The sequence below is a fragment of the Myotis daubentonii genome, chromosome 15 (genome assembly GCF_963259705.1).
Source record: "Myotis daubentonii chromosome 15, mMyoDau2.1, whole genome shotgun sequence".
NCBI lineage: Eukaryota > Metazoa > Chordata > Mammalia > Chiroptera > Vespertilionidae > Myotis > Myotis daubentonii.
The window spans coordinates 35,529,418-35,547,319 of NC_081854.1; the positions used below are offsets into that span (position 1 = coordinate 35,529,418).

General features: G+C 48.0%; 1 protein-coding gene across 5 annotated transcripts in view; it reads right to left on the reverse strand.

The window, feature by feature from the left end:
- CMIP (c-Maf inducing protein) overlaps window positions 1-17,902 on the reverse strand; it is a 235,438-nt gene that overhangs the window by 51,515 nt on the left and 166,021 nt on the right. For all 5 annotated transcript variants that reach the window (XM_059667295.1, XM_059667296.1, XM_059667294.1 and 2 more), the window contains one exon: window positions 107-268. In XM_059667295.1, coding sequence (XP_059523278.1) covers window positions 107-268 — 162 coding nt within the window. The remainder of the gene's footprint in view (window positions 1-106; window positions 269-17,902) is intronic.

Genomic DNA, 17,902 nt, shown 5'->3' on the forward strand with positions numbered 1-17,902 from the left:
GAATCCAATTCTGGTTGAGGGTTGGTGTGCAGGCAAATAAAAGCAAACAGAATCATTTAAATGGGGGTTCGGGAGGCACACAATCCAGCAAGGGGAAGTGTCTTACCTCTGAGAGCAGTTTTGAGACAATTTCCAGTGGGGCTTGGTTGATGGAGTCATCTTGCAGGGGGGATGTCAGGGCCATGTCCACCAGAGTTCTGATCTCCTTCAAGACAACCTCCCAACGGCTTGGGTTACTCAGGACTTTCTTGTATTTGTAAATCTTTTTCTGGTCAGGAGAAAAAGACACAAACCTGTTATTGACATGCTGAGGGCAGAAGATCCAAGATGATCAAAGAATCGGACAGTTAGGATGCAAAAGGGCCCAAGAAACTGTAGTGTGGGCCATTCTCTGCCCATGAGAAAGTCCACCTGAAATAGGAGGAGTCTTGTCCTAAGTCACCGGTGCGTTTGCAGATGGCCAGGCCTCCGGAACACAGAAGAGTAATTTCTATACTATTTCCGGTGACTTAAGAAAAGAAAAAGAGATTTCTCTTTGAATAATATCTTCTGCCAAACTTATTCCCCAAGTATTCAAATGCAATAGGAGTGGAAACATTCGCGGGTCCACAAAGAGACTTTCTTTGAGAGGGAAGCACCGCTTCTGCTCATCTGATCCCAAGAGGTGCCCCTGAGGAGTGGGGTTCAGCTAAGAAACAAGATGGACAGGCTGGGGGCAAGGAATTCCACTCCAGCCAAGTGGGCAGGGAGCCCCCAGGAAATGAAGGCCATCTTCAGCTCCCACCTGGTGAGGAAAAGGGAGACAGGAGGGAGCATTCTCACCTTCCCGCAGGCGCTAATTGGAAGCTGAAGCCAAGGGCTGCTGCCTCCCTGGACTTGAGGCAGAGTTAGTTCCGCCTCTCTGACATCATGGAAACAGGGGCCCTCCCTCTGAAGGCGGAGGTCCCAGCCAAGTCCCGCCCCTTCCCTGTCCCAGCTCGCTGGGAAGCCTCTTTCTAAGTGGATGAACGCCTTCATTAGAAGCCCTGCTCCATGGGGAAAACCTAGTTTAGTGTCACTGTGCCAGAGGACATGCCCCGATCACTGAGCCAAAGTCTGAGTGAGGAAAGGAAGGAGGAGAGGCCAGGGTCCCCCACTGGCCCCCGAAGCTGACCACTTAGCTTCTGAGTTAAGAATGACAAAGTGAGCTCTAGCCGGTTTGGCTCAGTGGACAGAGTGTCAGCCTGCGAATTGAAGGGTTCTGGGTTCAATTCTGGTCAAGGGCACATGCCCGGGTTGCGGGCTCGATCCCCAGTGCAGGAGGCTGTCAATCAATGATTCTTTCTCATCATTGATGTTTCTATCTCTCTCTCCCTTCCTCTCTGGAAAAAAAAAAAAAGAATGACAAGGTAATCTTGGAAGCCAATGCCTTAAAGAAAGTATTTGGGAACACAGTCCATATCAAACTGAGTAGTAACTTGTGCTGAGCACCGTGGTGGAAGCACAGGTCCAGTGCGGAGTCGGGCACACCTCTTTCTATAAAGTACTTCACTCATTGAGCCTCAGCTTCCTCTTTTGTAAGTTAGGCATGAAAATACCTCGCAGCCTCTTGAACTATGCAAACTTAATAAATCCTGGACCCACATGGTCCACTCTCTGTATGGAGTTACATTAGAGAGCAGAGCAGATTAGGACAGCCACCAGCAACAAAAAGGGGATCCGGGTATTTAACCATTCTCTTTTGTAAAACTTTCCAAGGATGAAATATACAACCCACAGCAACACAAAAAGTATCCCATTTTCTTTTTCCCATTTTCTTCACACTCCATGATTTTCTGGAGCTTCTCACTTGCTAATCTATCCCTATCACCACCAGCATCACCCACAGATAACTCACAAAGTTTACTTCCGCCTCATCACCCAGATCTTTCCTGTGTAAATCAACTTAGCTTGTCTCTCCTACACACAGCATTCATTCCCTCTGTCCCCACCTCCTTCTCTCTGTCTCTGTCTTTTCATTCTCTGCCCGGGCACCCATTCCGCATCAAGAACTAGAAAGGGACAGAGGGCCGGAAGGGCAGAGGAAGACAGCATAGTTTTCATGGGGGTTGGGGGGTATGAGAGGAAAAGACCAGGAACATTTCCTTGCCAGTCATTTTGGACCCGACTAGGCGGGGCGGGTGTTTGGTGAACAGTATATTCGTCCTTGATGAGGATGATGGTGAAATCCATGACATTAATACAAGACGCACCATTTCTCTGAGGCTTTCCTGGGACTGTAACCAGCTTAGTCCTAGTTACCATCAGCCGAGCCTCCCTGACTGATCTAAGCAAACACAGTGCCTGAAGCCTAATGTAGTGGAGACACTTCCCAAGGCAGAACCCAATCCATCCCAGGAGACAAATGCTCCTTTGAGTCCGGGACATTGTGGTTTCGCTCTGTAGCCAGAGAACTGCTTAATTTTTAAACGACCATTTAAGCATGCCATATATTAAGCCCCAAAGAAAACCACAATGATGCATACCCGTGTCTTTCTACAGTAGATTCTAGGTTTAAACACGGTCTGAGCTTTAAGTGCCTTCTCTTCTGATCACCTGCAAGTTATTTACTTTTGAAAGAATAAGGACTTCACCATTTTTTGAAAATGATGCATGCTTATTGTAAGAAATTTAAACCATGCTGAAAACACAAAGGAAAGGATAAGTGAAAAAAGGCTTCAAAAATCCCACATCTTAGAAATAACCATTAATCTTTGGTGAACATTATTCCAGCCAACCCTCATTTAAATTTAACTGCATGCAGCCAGCCTGTGAGGTGGGTGGTCGTGAGTACAGTCCCCTACTGGCCACTCAGACAACACTGAGATGCAGGGGCAGCAAGGCCCTGGCCGAAGGGTCCAGTGGGCGCCACCAGCCCTAATGCAGTTTCCAAGGAGCCCCTCATGGCTGCACTCAGCCCTGGTGTTCACTGACAGCCCCTCCTTACAGCAGGGAGGACACAGCTCTCCCACGAGTGCCTCTGGAACCCGAACCCTTGCTTAGGAGGCACCCCCAGAACAGGGGTCACAGAAGCTGTATTCAAAACCAGAAGGTCCCAGGGGCTTTAACAAGGGCCAAGATTTAATGAGCACGTACTATATACCAGACACTGTGCTGGGCACTTATAGGCATCATCTCATTCCATCCTCACAGTAACCCCAGGAGCTGGGGGCCTGCCATAGGCTGAACAAACTCTAAGACGAGACCCAGGTGCAAATGGTTTATTTATCTGAGAGGCGCTGAAAGACACATCAGTGTGTGGCGGGGATGAGACTGGGAAGAGAAGGCAGTCAATTAGCAGGGCACCATCAAGCATTATGACGGAACAACTGGCAATGTTACCCACTGTGGGAAGGGTGCTGAACCCACCGGGATCCCTAGGAGACAGTGTAGATCACACATTAGAGCTGATCCACCCAAGGAGCAAGGACGCTACAGCATTTACCCACTAGTTTCCTGGACACCCCAGTGGCTGCCCTATGCCCTGTGCCCTGACCGAAGTGCTTCCACAGCCAGAAACACACACGCCCCTGGCAGAGTTCACAGTGAGCATCCTTCAGAGCAGTGATGCTAAGGGGGGCGGGGGAGGGGAGGAGTGCCTGCAGCTTCTGCTACAAGACTCTAGTATCCTGCTTACACACAAGGGTACTATCATGGCCAGAGAGGTGACATGACTTGCCCAGGCTCACGCAGCTAGAAAGGGCAATTCAAGAGTCAAAACTGGCTTTGGTAGACTTTAGATGCCCCATCTTTCTAGCACATCAGCCAGGGTTGGCACAGATGGTGGAAAGGGACAGATTCGTCCAGAGACACTGTGAAGAAGGGATCAAGAATGATGGTGGCATGGGGTGAAGGCCAGAAGTCCATGAGGCTCTGAGAGCCCGGGCCCAGGCGACCAGGGAGCGGAGGAGCTGCGGGAGGGGCTGGTGGGAAAGCAGGTGGACAGTGAGGCTATGATGTCATGGTCACAGGTGTGGGCAGGCCATTGGTCCCCATAAGAGGCTTTGAACTCTGGGACAGACTGCCACAGGCAGAGGAAGGCTTGTCCAGGACCACAGGGGTCCAGTCGCTCTGCCTTGGGTGACAAATTAGTTCATCTCAGGAACTCTGGTGAGCTCATCTGGTGATGAATCACAGGGCTGGGATGGGGATACCTCTGAATGCTGACTGCCAGGCTCCTAGGAGCCTAGCCCTCAGCTTTGCGGTATGTCCTCCCACTGAGCCTGCTTCCCCAAGAGGGGTGGGATACCTCTTGCCACGTCCAGAGTGAATGGACTGCTGGAATCCTTCGACAGGGGACTTTGAACTGTCTCCCTGCTTGTTTTTGTGCTAAAAAGCCAAGAATGATCTTAAATTATTTAAGGGTTATGAAAAAAATGTGAGAGGAACCAAACGTGGCCCACAAGCCCCACATATTTACTATCTGACCCTTCAGAGAAAAAGTTTGCTAAGCCCCGGCTGTAAAGGTCAAACCCCAGCCTACCGGTAAACGCATACTGCTGCTCAACATTATGAGCCACTGGGGGACACAGGTCCAAACCACAAAGAGACACTCCTTCACGCCCAGCAGGCTGTTATTACCCAGAAAGACAGACGATACCAAGTGCTGGTGAGGAGTGGGAGAGACTGGGATCCTTGTGCAGTGCTGATGGGAATGTAAATGAGCTCAGCATCACGGGGAAAAAAGCTTGACAGCTACTTAAATCATTAATCATGAATTGATCATGTGACCCAGCAATTCTGTTCCTAGAAATCTACGCAAGAGAGCTAGAAACAGACTCTATATAAAAGACATGCACGAGTGTACACAGCAGCATTATTCACAGTAGCCCCAATCTGGAAATGACCCACATGTCCATCAACTGATGAATGGATAAGCCAGATGGGGTCTATCCAGACAACGGAATAGTATTTGGTAGTAAAAAGGATGGAACTACTCATTCATGCTACAATACGGATGAACCTCACAAATGTTATGCTAAGTGAAAGAAGCCAGATGCAAAAGACATATATAGATTCCTTTTATATGAAATGTCTGAAAAGACAAATTTATAGAGACAGAGAGTGGAACGGTCATTGCTGGGGAAGGGTGGACGGCAATGGAGATTAGGCTGCAAACAGACTTGAGGCACCTTCCAGGAGGATGGAGATGCTCTAACACTGGATTGTAGTGATGGCTGCACAACCCCATAAATTTACTAAAAATCACTGAATCACACACTTAGACCAGGTGAATTCTATTGTATGTAAATTATACCTCAATTAAAGTATGTAAAGAAAATCCCAGCTTAGGCAGGCAGAGGAGGACACCAGACAAAGCCAGTGGCAGTATGGCTTAGTGGTTGAGCACACAGGTTTTGCCATCAGCAGACTTCAGGTCAATTCTATGCTTTACTTCATTCATTCATCCATCCACCCACCCACCCACCATCCACCTATTCATCCATCCATCCACCCACCCACCTACCCATTCATCCATCCATTCACTTATCCATCCACTCACCTACCTACCCACCCATCCATCCACTCATCTCCCCATCCATCCATCCACCTATTTACCTACCCAGCCACCCACCCACCCATCCACCCATCCATTCATCCATCAGCCATGCATGCATCACCCATCCATCCATTCATCTATCTGTCCAACCAATCAAACAACAAAAATTACAGGGAACCATTGACTATAATGTGCCAAGCACTGTGTTAAGTACTACAGTGAACAAAATAGGCTGGTACTCATGTAATTTAGTCTATTACTTGTACCTACTTTCCTCATCTGCAATGTGGGATGAGAATAACCAACATCAAAGGCATGCCATTCTAGTCCATAAAATAATATACATAAAGCACGCAGTACCAATCCTGGCTAAACAGCAGCTCTCATTCTTATCACGTACCATGTCCTAGGAATGAATGGTCTAACGCAGGCAGGACTCAGGAGGGCTCCCGGCATCTGTGACTAAGCCCTACCAGCTCCTGAGACAAAAGCCAGCAGGAAGAGCCTGCTGCCTCCCAGGAGGAAGAGTCACTCCATTGCAGTTCTCACCCTCTTGTCAGGGAGGGGATGTTACCTTGGCAACATCCGCCATCTCTCCGGCAACAGCTCCTACAGCAGGCAACCAGACACCCGGGTTCTGTGGCCTGGGAGGGCAGAGCCGCTGGCTCCTCCAGAGGAGACGAGCTGTCACTAGGAATGTGTCCCCCACCAGGGAAGGCGTGACTCAGAATGTGCTGGAAGCATGCCTCCCAATGACAGGGGCTGCTGCTCTGCTGCTTGCCGCAGCCTCCGAGGCTCAGCTCACACCAGCACGCATGCTCCCACCCTGTCATTAAAGGAAGGGCTGCAAGGCGCTCCTGGAGCTGCAGAGAAAAACGAGCCAGGGAGGAACCGACTGGCTTTTAGAATTTCTTTTCATTGAGATCCCAAAGCTTTGCTGCCACCATCCCCAGGTGGCTACTTACATTTAACTTAATTACAGTGACCTATGACTAAACAATTAGTGCCTCAGTCCAGCTAGCCACGTTTTAGCTGCTCAACAGCCACATGTGGCCAGGAGCTGCCATGATAGACGGTGCAGAGGGAGGACACGTTCATCACCACAGGACGTTCTCCAGGGCAGTGCTGTCCTCAAGTGTCAGAGTCCCCTCTGTCACCTCGCCCCCAGAGGACCAGCAATGTGCTCGTTGCTTCCTCCCATCACTCAGGCAATGCTATTTGCTGGGGCTGGTTTGTGAGCTGCACCCTGTCCATCTGCCCAGCCCTCCAACTTTCCCTGCAGGTCTACAGGCTGCTGTCTCAAATGTCTCTTGCTCAGCTAGGGAGAATGACTGGTTGGCGACTTCTCTGGGCTTCCCTGATTCCTAGACACCTTGGACCTGCTCACATCTTCAAGGCTCTGATGTTGCCAGGTAACTCACCATCCTGCCAAGCCAGGGTGGGTTGGGGGGGCATTTTTGGCCTTCTCTTTAGTCCTCCAGAAGGGCTTCCCCTAAATCCTTTTGGCACCAAAGATCATCACTTTGTCTTCAGATACAACCTAGGACTGTGAGCAGTCCATGTGTGTCAGCCCCAAACTGCCCATCTGGCCCTCTGGTCTTAATCATCAACCTCAGACCAGCTCATAGCCTCTCAGCTTACCTTGTGGCCTCCCCACAGAACCCCTAATTTACCCAATACAATTAATTACTCAACTGTTACTGCTGGCCTAACCTATGGACAGAGGGACTAATCAATGATTACCCTCTGGGGACTCGGGGTTTTCAAGATAAGCGTAGGGACTCCTGCTCTGGGCATTGACTACGGAGGGAAAAAAGGTGGAGGAAACAACACAAAATGAGACCAAGCCCACCTGTCAGCTGGAGCATATGGCACAGCTCAATTCACTCTAAGAAAGCCACTACTTACAGTAATACTGACGACCACTCATCCAGTGCTTACCCGTGCTCCAGGAACAACCATAATGGATGCAGACAAGTGACACAAGAGTATAATTGTTAACACTTTTGGAGGGCTCTCCATAAGCTGGGCCCAATGCTAAGCACTTTGTATAAAATAATTTCCTTAATCCTCGCAATGTGATTCACAGTATGAATGGCATAGTTAGCCCCATTTTATAGACAAGAAAACTGAGGCTCAGAGAGTTTAAGTCATGTAGCAAGTAAGAGCCAGAGCTGGAATGGGGATCCAGATCTAGTTTTCGATCCTGAGCACCCAACTACCATGCCACTCTGAGAGGCACACCGGAGTGCTTTCTCTGCCTTGAGGGATGCTGCTGCCTCCTGCTGAAACGAACAAGAAGTCTAATTGGAAAGTTGAACTCCAAAAATGTGTATGGAACCAAAAAAGACCCCAAATAGCCACAGCAATCTTAAGAAAGGAGAACAAAGTTGGAGGAATCAGAATACTAAATATGAAGTTATACTAAAAAAAAGCCACTGAACTCAAAACAGCCTGGTACTGGCACAAGAAAAGGCATATAGATAAACGGAACAGAACAGAGAACCCAGAATAGACCCAGGCCATTATGCTCAAATTAATAGTTGACAAAGGAGGCAAGAGCATACAATGGAGTAAAGACAGTCTCTTCAATAAATGATGTTGGGAAAACTGGACAGGTACATGCAAAAAAATGAAACCAGACTACCAACTTACACCATACACAAGAATAAACTCAAAATGGATAAAAGACTTAAATGTAAGTTGTGAAACCATAAAAAATCTTAGAAGAAACCATAGGCAACAACATCTGAGACATCTCTCCTAGCAATATGTTTATTGATACATCTCCTAGGGCAGTGGTCGGCAAACTCATTAGTCAACAGAACCAAATATCAACAGAACGATGATTGAAATTTTCTTTTGAGAGCCAAATTTTTTAAACTTAAACTATATAGGTAGGTACATTGTTATTAACTTAATTAGGGTACTTCTAAGGCTTAGGAAGAGCCACACTCAAGGGGCCAAAGAGCCGCATATGGCTAGCGAGCCGCAGTTTGCCAACCACGGTCCTAGAGCAAAGGAAACTAAGGAGAAAATAAATGGGATACATCAAAATAAAGAGCTTCTGCACAGTAAAAGAAACCATCAGCAAAATGAAAAGGGAGCCCACAGAATGGAGAACGTAATTGCCTATGATACATCTGATAAGAGGTTAATTTCCAAAATATACAGGGAGTTCATACAACTTAACAAAAGGAAGACAAACAATCCAATTAAAAAATGGGCAAAGGATCTAAATAGACACTTCTCCAAAGTGGACATACAGAAAGCCAAGAGACATATGAAAAATGCTCAAAATCACTAATCATCCGAGAGATGCAAATCAAAACGACAATGAGGTACCATTTCACACCTGTCAGAATGGCTATCATCAACAAACAAAAAATGACAAGTGTTGGAGAGGATGTGGAGAAAAGGGAATCCTAGTACACTGCTGGTGGGAATACAGACTGGTGTAGCCATTATGGAAAACAGTATGGAGTTTCCTCAAAAAATTAAATATGAAACTGCCATTTGACCCATTGATCCCACTTCTAGGAATATATCCTAAAGAAACCAGAAACACCAATCAGAAAGAATATATGCATCCCTGTGTTCATAGCAGTATAATTTACAATAGCTAAGATTTGGAAACAGCCCAAATGCCCATCAGCAGATGAGTGTATAAAAAAGCTGTGGCACATTTACACAATGGAATACTACACAGCTGTAAAAAGAACTCTTACCACTTGCAACATCATGGACGGACCTGGAGAGCATTATGCTAAATGAAATAAGCCAGTCAGAGAAAGAGAAGTATCACGTGATTTCACTCACATGCAGAATCTAATGAACAAAATAAACTGATGAACAAAATAGATCCAGAGATATATAAGCATGGAACAGACTTTTGAACCCTAGAGGGAAGGTGTGGGAGGGTGTGTGGGAACAGATCAACCAAAGAACTTGTATGCATATATGCATAATCCATGGACACAGACAATAGGGTGGTGAAGGCCTAGGGTAGGGCAGGCTAGAAGAGGTCAATGGGGGAGGAAGGGGGACAAGTAATACTTTCAACAATAAAGATTAAAACAAACAAATAAATAAACAAACAAATTGAAGAGTTGAGCTTTGCCTCCCTGGCTGCCCAGTGACAGTTCCAGACTGGCTGCAGCTGGGGTGTCCAGCTGACATCTACCTGGAGAGCCGGGTCCTGGGGAGACAGGCAATTTGTCTGAAAGAGGGGAAAGTGCCTGAGCACTCAGCTCTTTAAGTGCCCACTAGAGGCCATGTTGCTGCAGTCATTACCACTTCCAAGAAAACAGCAGGAACTCGGCACAGTGTCCATCTCTGGGCATCAGCTGGTTGCCCAGGCAACTGTGTATCTGGCTGGTAAGATGAACTGGCCTTGGTACCAGTCTCTCAGCTGGGTGCCACATCCTACCTGGCACTTAGAGCCTGCTGCACCCTTGGCAAAATCGAATCACCACATGGTTCCATTAGACTACATTTAAAAATTGTATGTGACTGTTTTTCTCACTGACTCTCTGGGCTCCTTGGGGCCTTGTCTGTTTCTTTACTGTTTTGTGCAGCGACTGGAACTACTTAGGGTATATGGAAGGTGCTTTCAGTGTTTGTAAAGGGAGAATAAAAATCAGTAATAACGGCTAACAGGTATGAAGTGGTTGCGCTGTGTTAGGCACTGCAACCAAGTCCTTTAGCCCTCCCAGTGCTCCTCAAAAGCTCCTGTGGGCAGGAACCACGGCGGGGAGGGGTGAGGGGAAGAGGAGCCAGATTCCAGCTGAGTCAGGGGAGGCCCAGGAGTCTGCACTTGTACTAGTCAAGTGTCCAGATAAGAACGATTGGTCAGAATCCCATCTTCTTAGAAAGAGCTGGAGGGCAGCTGAGATCTTACTGTTTTTGACTTTTCAGTGTTCTGGTAGATTATCTGGTTTTTGAAATAATACATGTTCATTGATAAACAAGGATTGTAAAGGGAAGAGATAAAGGGCACAGGAACTGTCACGTGAGCTTACAACCTGCACATTTGTCTGCTGGTGACCATCATTTCATGGATTCTCTTTCTGTGTGCGCACACACACCCACCCACCCTGCACATTTGTCTGCTGGTGACCATCATTTCATGGATTCTCTTTCTGTGCGTGCGCGCGCACACACACACACACACCCACCCACCCTGCACATTTGTCTGCTGGTGACCATCATTTCATGGATTCTCTTTCTGTGCGCGCACACACACACACACACACACACACACACACACACACACACCCTAGAATATAAGTGTACGTACTTTTAGCTCTTCTCATACATCTTGGCTTTCTTTAACTGCACCCCTGAATCCATGCTAACACTATGACATATATTGGGGTTCCACAAACTTTTCTCTGAAGGGCTAGGTAATAAATATTCCAGGCTTTTCCAGCCACACCCTGCTGTTGTGGCGTGAATGGCTGGGGCCGGGTCCCCATAAAACCCTTCTTTAGAAAAGCAGGTGGTGGGCTGGACAGCTGGCTGGACCCCTGGTACCGGTCAGTTCAGATCTTTCTCCGCAGTCATATATAATCAAACACAAGTGGACAGAGAGATTGATTTTGTCCTCAGCTTTGTTGCTTTGTTCCTCCTCTTGTTTTACAAAAAGGCCTCACATTATACCCAGGTCTCTGAGTCTTTTTTTCTCTAAACCTGGTGGAAGTCGATCTGTAGCAATTAATGTAGATTTTCCCATGCTGTGTTTCTGTAAACCGCCTTAAATACCGCCTGGGCAACGGGGCCTATACAGTTAGAAAACGAAAACAAAGCAAAAAGACAACCTACCCCCTGCCCTCAGCCTCTGTGCAAACCCTTGCAAAGCTCTTCCTGGCAGTCAGACGCCGAGGCCTTCAGACGCTGTGACCACGATACCTCAGTGACCGGGCGCTCTTTCTCAGGGGCCATGTCTGCTCTGAGTTAGCCCCGTTAGTCCAGCACATACCTCCAGGGTCCCGAAGGACACGCACAGCCCACACGTTCTCCCCAGTCTTCCAAACATCCAGAGACTTGCCCTGCCTCGCCTCAATTATAAATGCGACACAGTCACTCCACACCCAAGGCGTGGTGGCGATCCCACGTTCAAAGCATCCTGTTTAAGAAGGTCCTGTTATTTTCCAATGACGTACAGGGCTGGGAGCCCCGTGCAGAACCCGAACCCAATACTGAAGACTGCAGTGCAGACCTCTCATTAATCATTAATAGGAAATGCCACTTTCTGAAGAACACCCCCCCCCCGACTCCCCGAGTCATAGCAACCCACTAAATAAATTAAAGACACACAAATACTGTACCAGGGGCTGCTCTTCCTCTGCCATGTGGGAGGCGTCAGCCCCTAGTGAGCTTCGCTGTCCTGAGCCGCAGACACCAGCACAGGGCTGTCTCTTCTGGGCCAGATAAAAGGAAATCTCTATCCCAAATAAGGAGTTCCCGCTCGGCCTCAAGACGGTAGCGCAGCATATCAACCGGAGCCTCGGCTGTTTATTTGACTAAGAACTTTATCTAGTGCTTCCAGTACTTCCAAGGACGTCCGACCTGTTCACCCCTGTGCTAGGGGAGCCTCCATTCCTGGCTGGGCTGTCTCCTCTCAGCTGCAGCCACGGCTCCTCTACAAAGGGCCTTAGTTTATGAGCGCCCTGGAAGAGGATCCCGTCCCCTGATAAGTTTATTTATGGTTGATCCCCGGGCAGGGGGAGTAGCCAGGCAGGTAGCGACTGTGCACTTGAATCTAGGGCAGTGATGGCGAACCTATGACATGCATGTCAGAGGTGACGCGCGAACTCATTTTTTTGGTTGATTTTTCTTTGTTAAATGGCATTTAAATATATAAAATAAATATCAAAAATACAAATCTTTGTTTTACTATGGTTGCAAATATCAAAAAATTTCTATATGTGACACGGCACCAGAGTTAAGTTAGGGTTTTTCAAAATGCTGACACGCCGAGCTCAAAAGGTTCGCCATCACTGGCCTAGGGTAAGGCGTATTCCGCCTTCCCGGGTGGGACCGTGGAGAGGCAGGGTTTGCAGGAGCTGCTCCTTCCTTGCTGAGGAAGGTCTCTCAGGCACACAGAGAACTCTACTTGCCCAGGGGAAGTCCAAGGTGGAGCCTGGGAGTAGGACTTGGAGGGTGTTCATCGTGGTGGTCTGTTACCTGCGTAAATGGAGGACATGCTCACAGAGAATCCAAAAGCTACAGATGCAACCAGCCACCTATGCTTGACCACAGGTCCAGAGGGACCCAGCAGCAGAACCCACTGGACACAGAAGGAGGCTCAGGCCTGGGTTTGAATTCTGGCTCAGACACATGGGAAAATTTAATCTAAGATTTCATCTAAGAGTCAGTTTTCTCATCTATAAAATGGGGATATAATTGCCACTTCTCAGGGACATTGCATGACCTAAATAAGATAACACAGATGAAAACCAGTAGAAGCTCAATGAATGTCTATTGCTCTTTCTTCAAACTATTACAGTGGTTCCTCATCTGGGCTGTGTATCAGAATCACCTGGGGGCATGTACTAGTAAAACACAGCTTGCTGCACTCTCCTCCCCTACCTTCAAGTTTATGAAACCAAGGTTTGTGTTTCTAGTAGGTTCCCAGACCCTGTAGATGCTGCTGTTCTGGAAATCCCACTTTGGGAACCACTGAGCTGTCGGTTCAAAACCCCTGGGTCTATTATGGCGGGAGGCCTGGGAGAGGATGGGGACCATCCTGGATTGGAAGTTTAATGCAGACGTTGACAAAGGCTTCAAGAGCCAATAGATCAGGGGTGGGCAAACTTTTTGACTCGAGGGCCACAATGGGTTCTTAAACTGGACCAGAGGGCCGGAACAAAAGCATGGATGGAGTGTTTGTGTGAACTAATATAAATTCAAAGTAAACATCATTACATAAAAGGGTACGGTCTTTTTTTTTTTAGTTTTATTCATTTCAAACGGGCCGTAGTTTGCCCACGGCTGCAATAGATAGATGCCAAAGGGCAGCTCAGGGCTGAGTTGGCCCCTGACCCTCCAGATGTGCTTTTTGGAATCCATGTGCTCACTCCCGGACATCTGCTGCAGCCCAGAAATCAGATTCAGCTCATTCTGCCGAAGGGTCTTTTCCAAGCACCTGCCTGGCCCACCCAGCCCCCACCCAACAACAAACCACCTGGCCTTCCTGCCACCACAGTCAGAAGGCTCAGGCAGGGGGAGCTTCAGGTCCCTCTAGAGCAGCGGTTCTCAACCTGTAAGTCGCGACCCCTTTGGGGGTCGAACGACCCTTTCACAGGGGTCGCCTAAGACCATCGGAAAACACATATATAATTACATATTGTTTTTGTGATTAATCACTATGCTTTAATTATGTTCAATTTGTAACAATGAAATTGGGGGTCACCACAACATGAGGAACTGTATTAAAGGGTCGCGGTATTAGGAAGGTTGAGAACCACTGCTCTAGAGGGCTCTCTGTCCATTTCAGGGCTTTCTGCAAAACTATCCATCGGTTCTAAGAAGGCACCAGGGTCCCCGGGAAGCAGGACTATGGTGGTTCTGCCCTTGTTTCCTGGTCAATTAGCATCTCTCCCAAATACCTTTCCACCTGGAGACTGGAGCTGGCTGCCCCACTGGGGATTTTCTCATCATTGGGTGTGGCGAGGACCTAACTCCTCTGTGGGAATAGGCGCTGCTCTTTTTGGAGTCTCTGTTTAGCCTCGTCGCCTCGTCACCAAGCCAACAGGCGGCAGGAGCCTCAGGACAAACACAGAAGGGCAGGCCACCTTCCCCTCCAAGGCTGGATCCCTGCCACGGCCCCACCCAAACACTGACCGCACCCCCATCCCAGGGGTGCACTGCCCACAGCCCAGCTCCAAAAGGGACCCACTGCAGACTTCTGTAGAAGAACAAAAGGTCTTGCTAGTCAAGATACTGCCTCATATTTATGTTTCAAACACTTCTTTAAAGAGAAAGAGAGAGAAAAAATTCTGCCTTAAAGAGCAGAAAACAAGTTCACCCACAAACCGTTTACGTGAAAAAACTTCCTTGTATGGTTCGTGACTCATCAGGCCCCATCAAGGCATGCGTGGGATGACACGAGAAAGCTCTGTTCCCCCCCCTTCCTTGTCTGGAAAAAAAGCAACTACCCACAATGCACTTCTCTCCTGGCCGTTTGAAGAGCCGGCTGTCATGCACCACTCCTGAGGCCCAGGGAAGACCTCCACACAGGAGGTGTGGGGGTGTCTAGGATATCCCCGAGCCCAATGCTGGCTCTCTGGTGGGGGCTGGGGAAGCTCTGGCTGGGGCAGGGAGGTGCAGGGAAAGGTTTGGGTCCCAGGAACAGGGCACAGACCCAGTGCCTCCACTGTGTCTTGGGGCAGCTCATCTTCCCCGCCCCCCACTGGGGATGAGGGAGCTCTGGCCAGTGAGGTTCAGTTGGTTGCTGGTTTCAAGTGGGAATGGCTAGAGGGACTGACAGGGTGAGGATAAGGAAGTAAAGGGCCCCTCGCTGCCTGTAACCCACTGATGGCAGGTGTTCGATAAATGCCTGTCCTTTTTCTCAGAAACTTAGTTTCCCTGACTGGACAGCAGTTTTTTGTTTTATTGATTTCAGAGAGCAAGGGGGAGAGAGAGAGAGAGAGAAACACCAATGATGAGAGCGAATCATGGATTGACTGCCTTCCGCACACCCCACACTGGGGATCGAGCCCAAAACCTGGGATGTGCCCTGACTGGGAATCACAGAATTGATAACTGGCACCCAGATCAAGAATTGATCCCAGTTATCACAGAATTGATAACTTTTATCACAGAATTGATAACTGGCACCCAGATCAAGACACAGAGCACCTCCAAGGAGCCCCCTCACTCCTCCGGACCCTATTCCCCCAACCCAACCCCAGCACAGGAAACCACGATCCTGCCTCTAGCAGCATAGATTAGTGTTCATGTATCTGAACCTTGTACAAATAGAATAATTCAGGTTGAACTTTTTTATGCTGGACTCCTATAGCACAAAATTAAGTTTATAATATCCGTGCTGTTGTGTGTAGCAAACATTTATTCATTCATTCATTCAACCATAAATAAACTAAACTTATCAGGGGACGGGATCCTCTTCCAGGGCGCTCATAAACTAAGGCCCTTTGTAGAGGAGCCGTGGCTGCAGCCGAGAGGAGACAGCCCAGCCAGGAATGGAGGCTCCCCTAGCACAGGGGTAAACAGGCCGGACGTCCTTGGACTGTGATATCCTGGTTCATAGGTTGATGCTCAACCACTGAGGCACGCCGGGTGGGTTGGACACAGTTTTACTGAAAGATCTAAAGTCCCATCCAGCTTGACCCCTGTCTGAATGGAACAGTACGAAAGTGTAAAAAAGAAAGAAGGCACTCTGGCCAGTGTGGCTCAGTTGGTTGCTGGTTTGATTCCCGGTCAGGGCACATGCCCGGGGTTGCACACTCAATCCCTGGTAGGGGGCGTGCAGGAGGCAGCCAATCAATATTTCGCTCTCATAGCATGTTTTTCTCTCTCCCTCTTCCTTCCTCTCTCTCTAAAAATCAATAAATGCCGGGAGCCGGTCCATGCTTGCTGTTTCAAGGGACCTGGCATATATGGCATACTGTTCTTAATATGTTTGCTCACCTTCTTGGCACTATGTGTTTTAACCAAGGTCTCTGAGAAAGGTGGTTTCCCCAGGTAGGGATTTTCCCCTGAAGTTAGGGAGGGAATAAAACCTCTTAACTAAGTGCCAGGCGGGTAATTAATCACTTTAACTACGAACAATCATGCTTAAGCTACATAATCTTTACTCCCTGGAATGGAGACAAGAAATGCCCTAACCTTTGAAATAGAGATTGATAGGATTGGAATCAACTGGTATAAATACAGATGTAACAAGACAGAACTTAGAAGACAGGACTTAGAAGACAGAACCAAGAGAGACAGAACCTAGGCACAGAACCTACACAGAACGTTCTCTAGAGACAGAAGAACTTCGCTGGAGAGAACATGACAAAAGATCCTGGACAGAAACTGGCCTCAGAACCTAGAGACAGAACCTAGCGAGAGAACATGGCAAAAGATCCTGGACTGAACCTGACTATAGAACATGGCAAGAGAACCTGACTAGAACCTGGTGACTGAACCTGGCTGGAGAACCTGGACAGAACCTGGCTGGAGAACCTAGCGAGGGAACATGGCTACAGAACCTGGCTGGAGAACCTAACAAGAGAACATGGACACAGAACCTGGCTGGAGATCCTAACCAGAACTTCACTGGAGATCCTGACCAGAACTTGGCTAGAGATCCTGGCTAGGCTGCTGATCAACTGAACGCTGTCTCTGTGTCATTCCTTCTTCACCGACTCCGTCCACACCTTTGGGGACCCCTGGACCCGCTGGGGCTGGACCCCGGCAAATAAAAATATCTTTTTTAAAAAAAAAAGGAACAAAGGAGATCTGTACAGGCTGTTATGGAAAGCTCGCCACCATATGTAATTAAAGGGTGAAGAAGCGAGAACCACAACAGTGTGGGTAATAAAACTTTAGGAAAGGTCCCGTGGGATGCGAACAGGACTGCCTTTGGGAAAATGGACTTGGGGGAGGAGAAGACTGTGCTTTGTACAACTTTCTCTACTTCTCAGAGTTACCACATACATGCATAACTTTTTTTTAAAACACGTTTTTATTGATATTTTACAGAGAGGAAGGGAGAGGGATAGAGAGTTAGAAACATCGATGAGAGAGAAACATCGATCAGCTGCCTCCTGCATACCCCCCGCAACCAAGGTACATGCCCTTGACCGGAATCGAACCCGGGACCCTTTAGACCACAGGCTGACGCTCTATCCACGGAGCCAAACCAGGCAGGGCCATGCATAACTTTTTGACTTAAATGTTAACAGAGGATGCCTGCGGGATGGAGGGGGGGGTGACTGGAATGGGGGCATGAGGGAATTTTCTGGGGTGATGGGAATTTGGGTGGTGGTTACCCAGGTGAATACAATAGTCAAAACTCACCACACCCACCAGTTAAGATGTGCGCATGTTGTTACATGTAAATCATAGATGGATGTTTTATCGCTAAAAAAGTATTGCCAGAGGTTCATGGACAGTGGGAATTTTTAAGTTTTCTTTGTCCTTTACACAATTAAAAGAAAACCTTAATAAATGTGACTTTTAAATACCCTGTGCCTTGCGATTCTAATACACTGCTGGCTGGTGTGCAAATTAGGATCATCACTTTGGAAAACCACTGGGCAGCATCCGTTAAAGGGGATCCTTTGCCGGCCCGAGGGTCTGTGCTCAGTAGGATGTGGACATATGTTCAGCAGAGGGCATGTTTCTAATGGTCCTATTGGTAATAGCCAA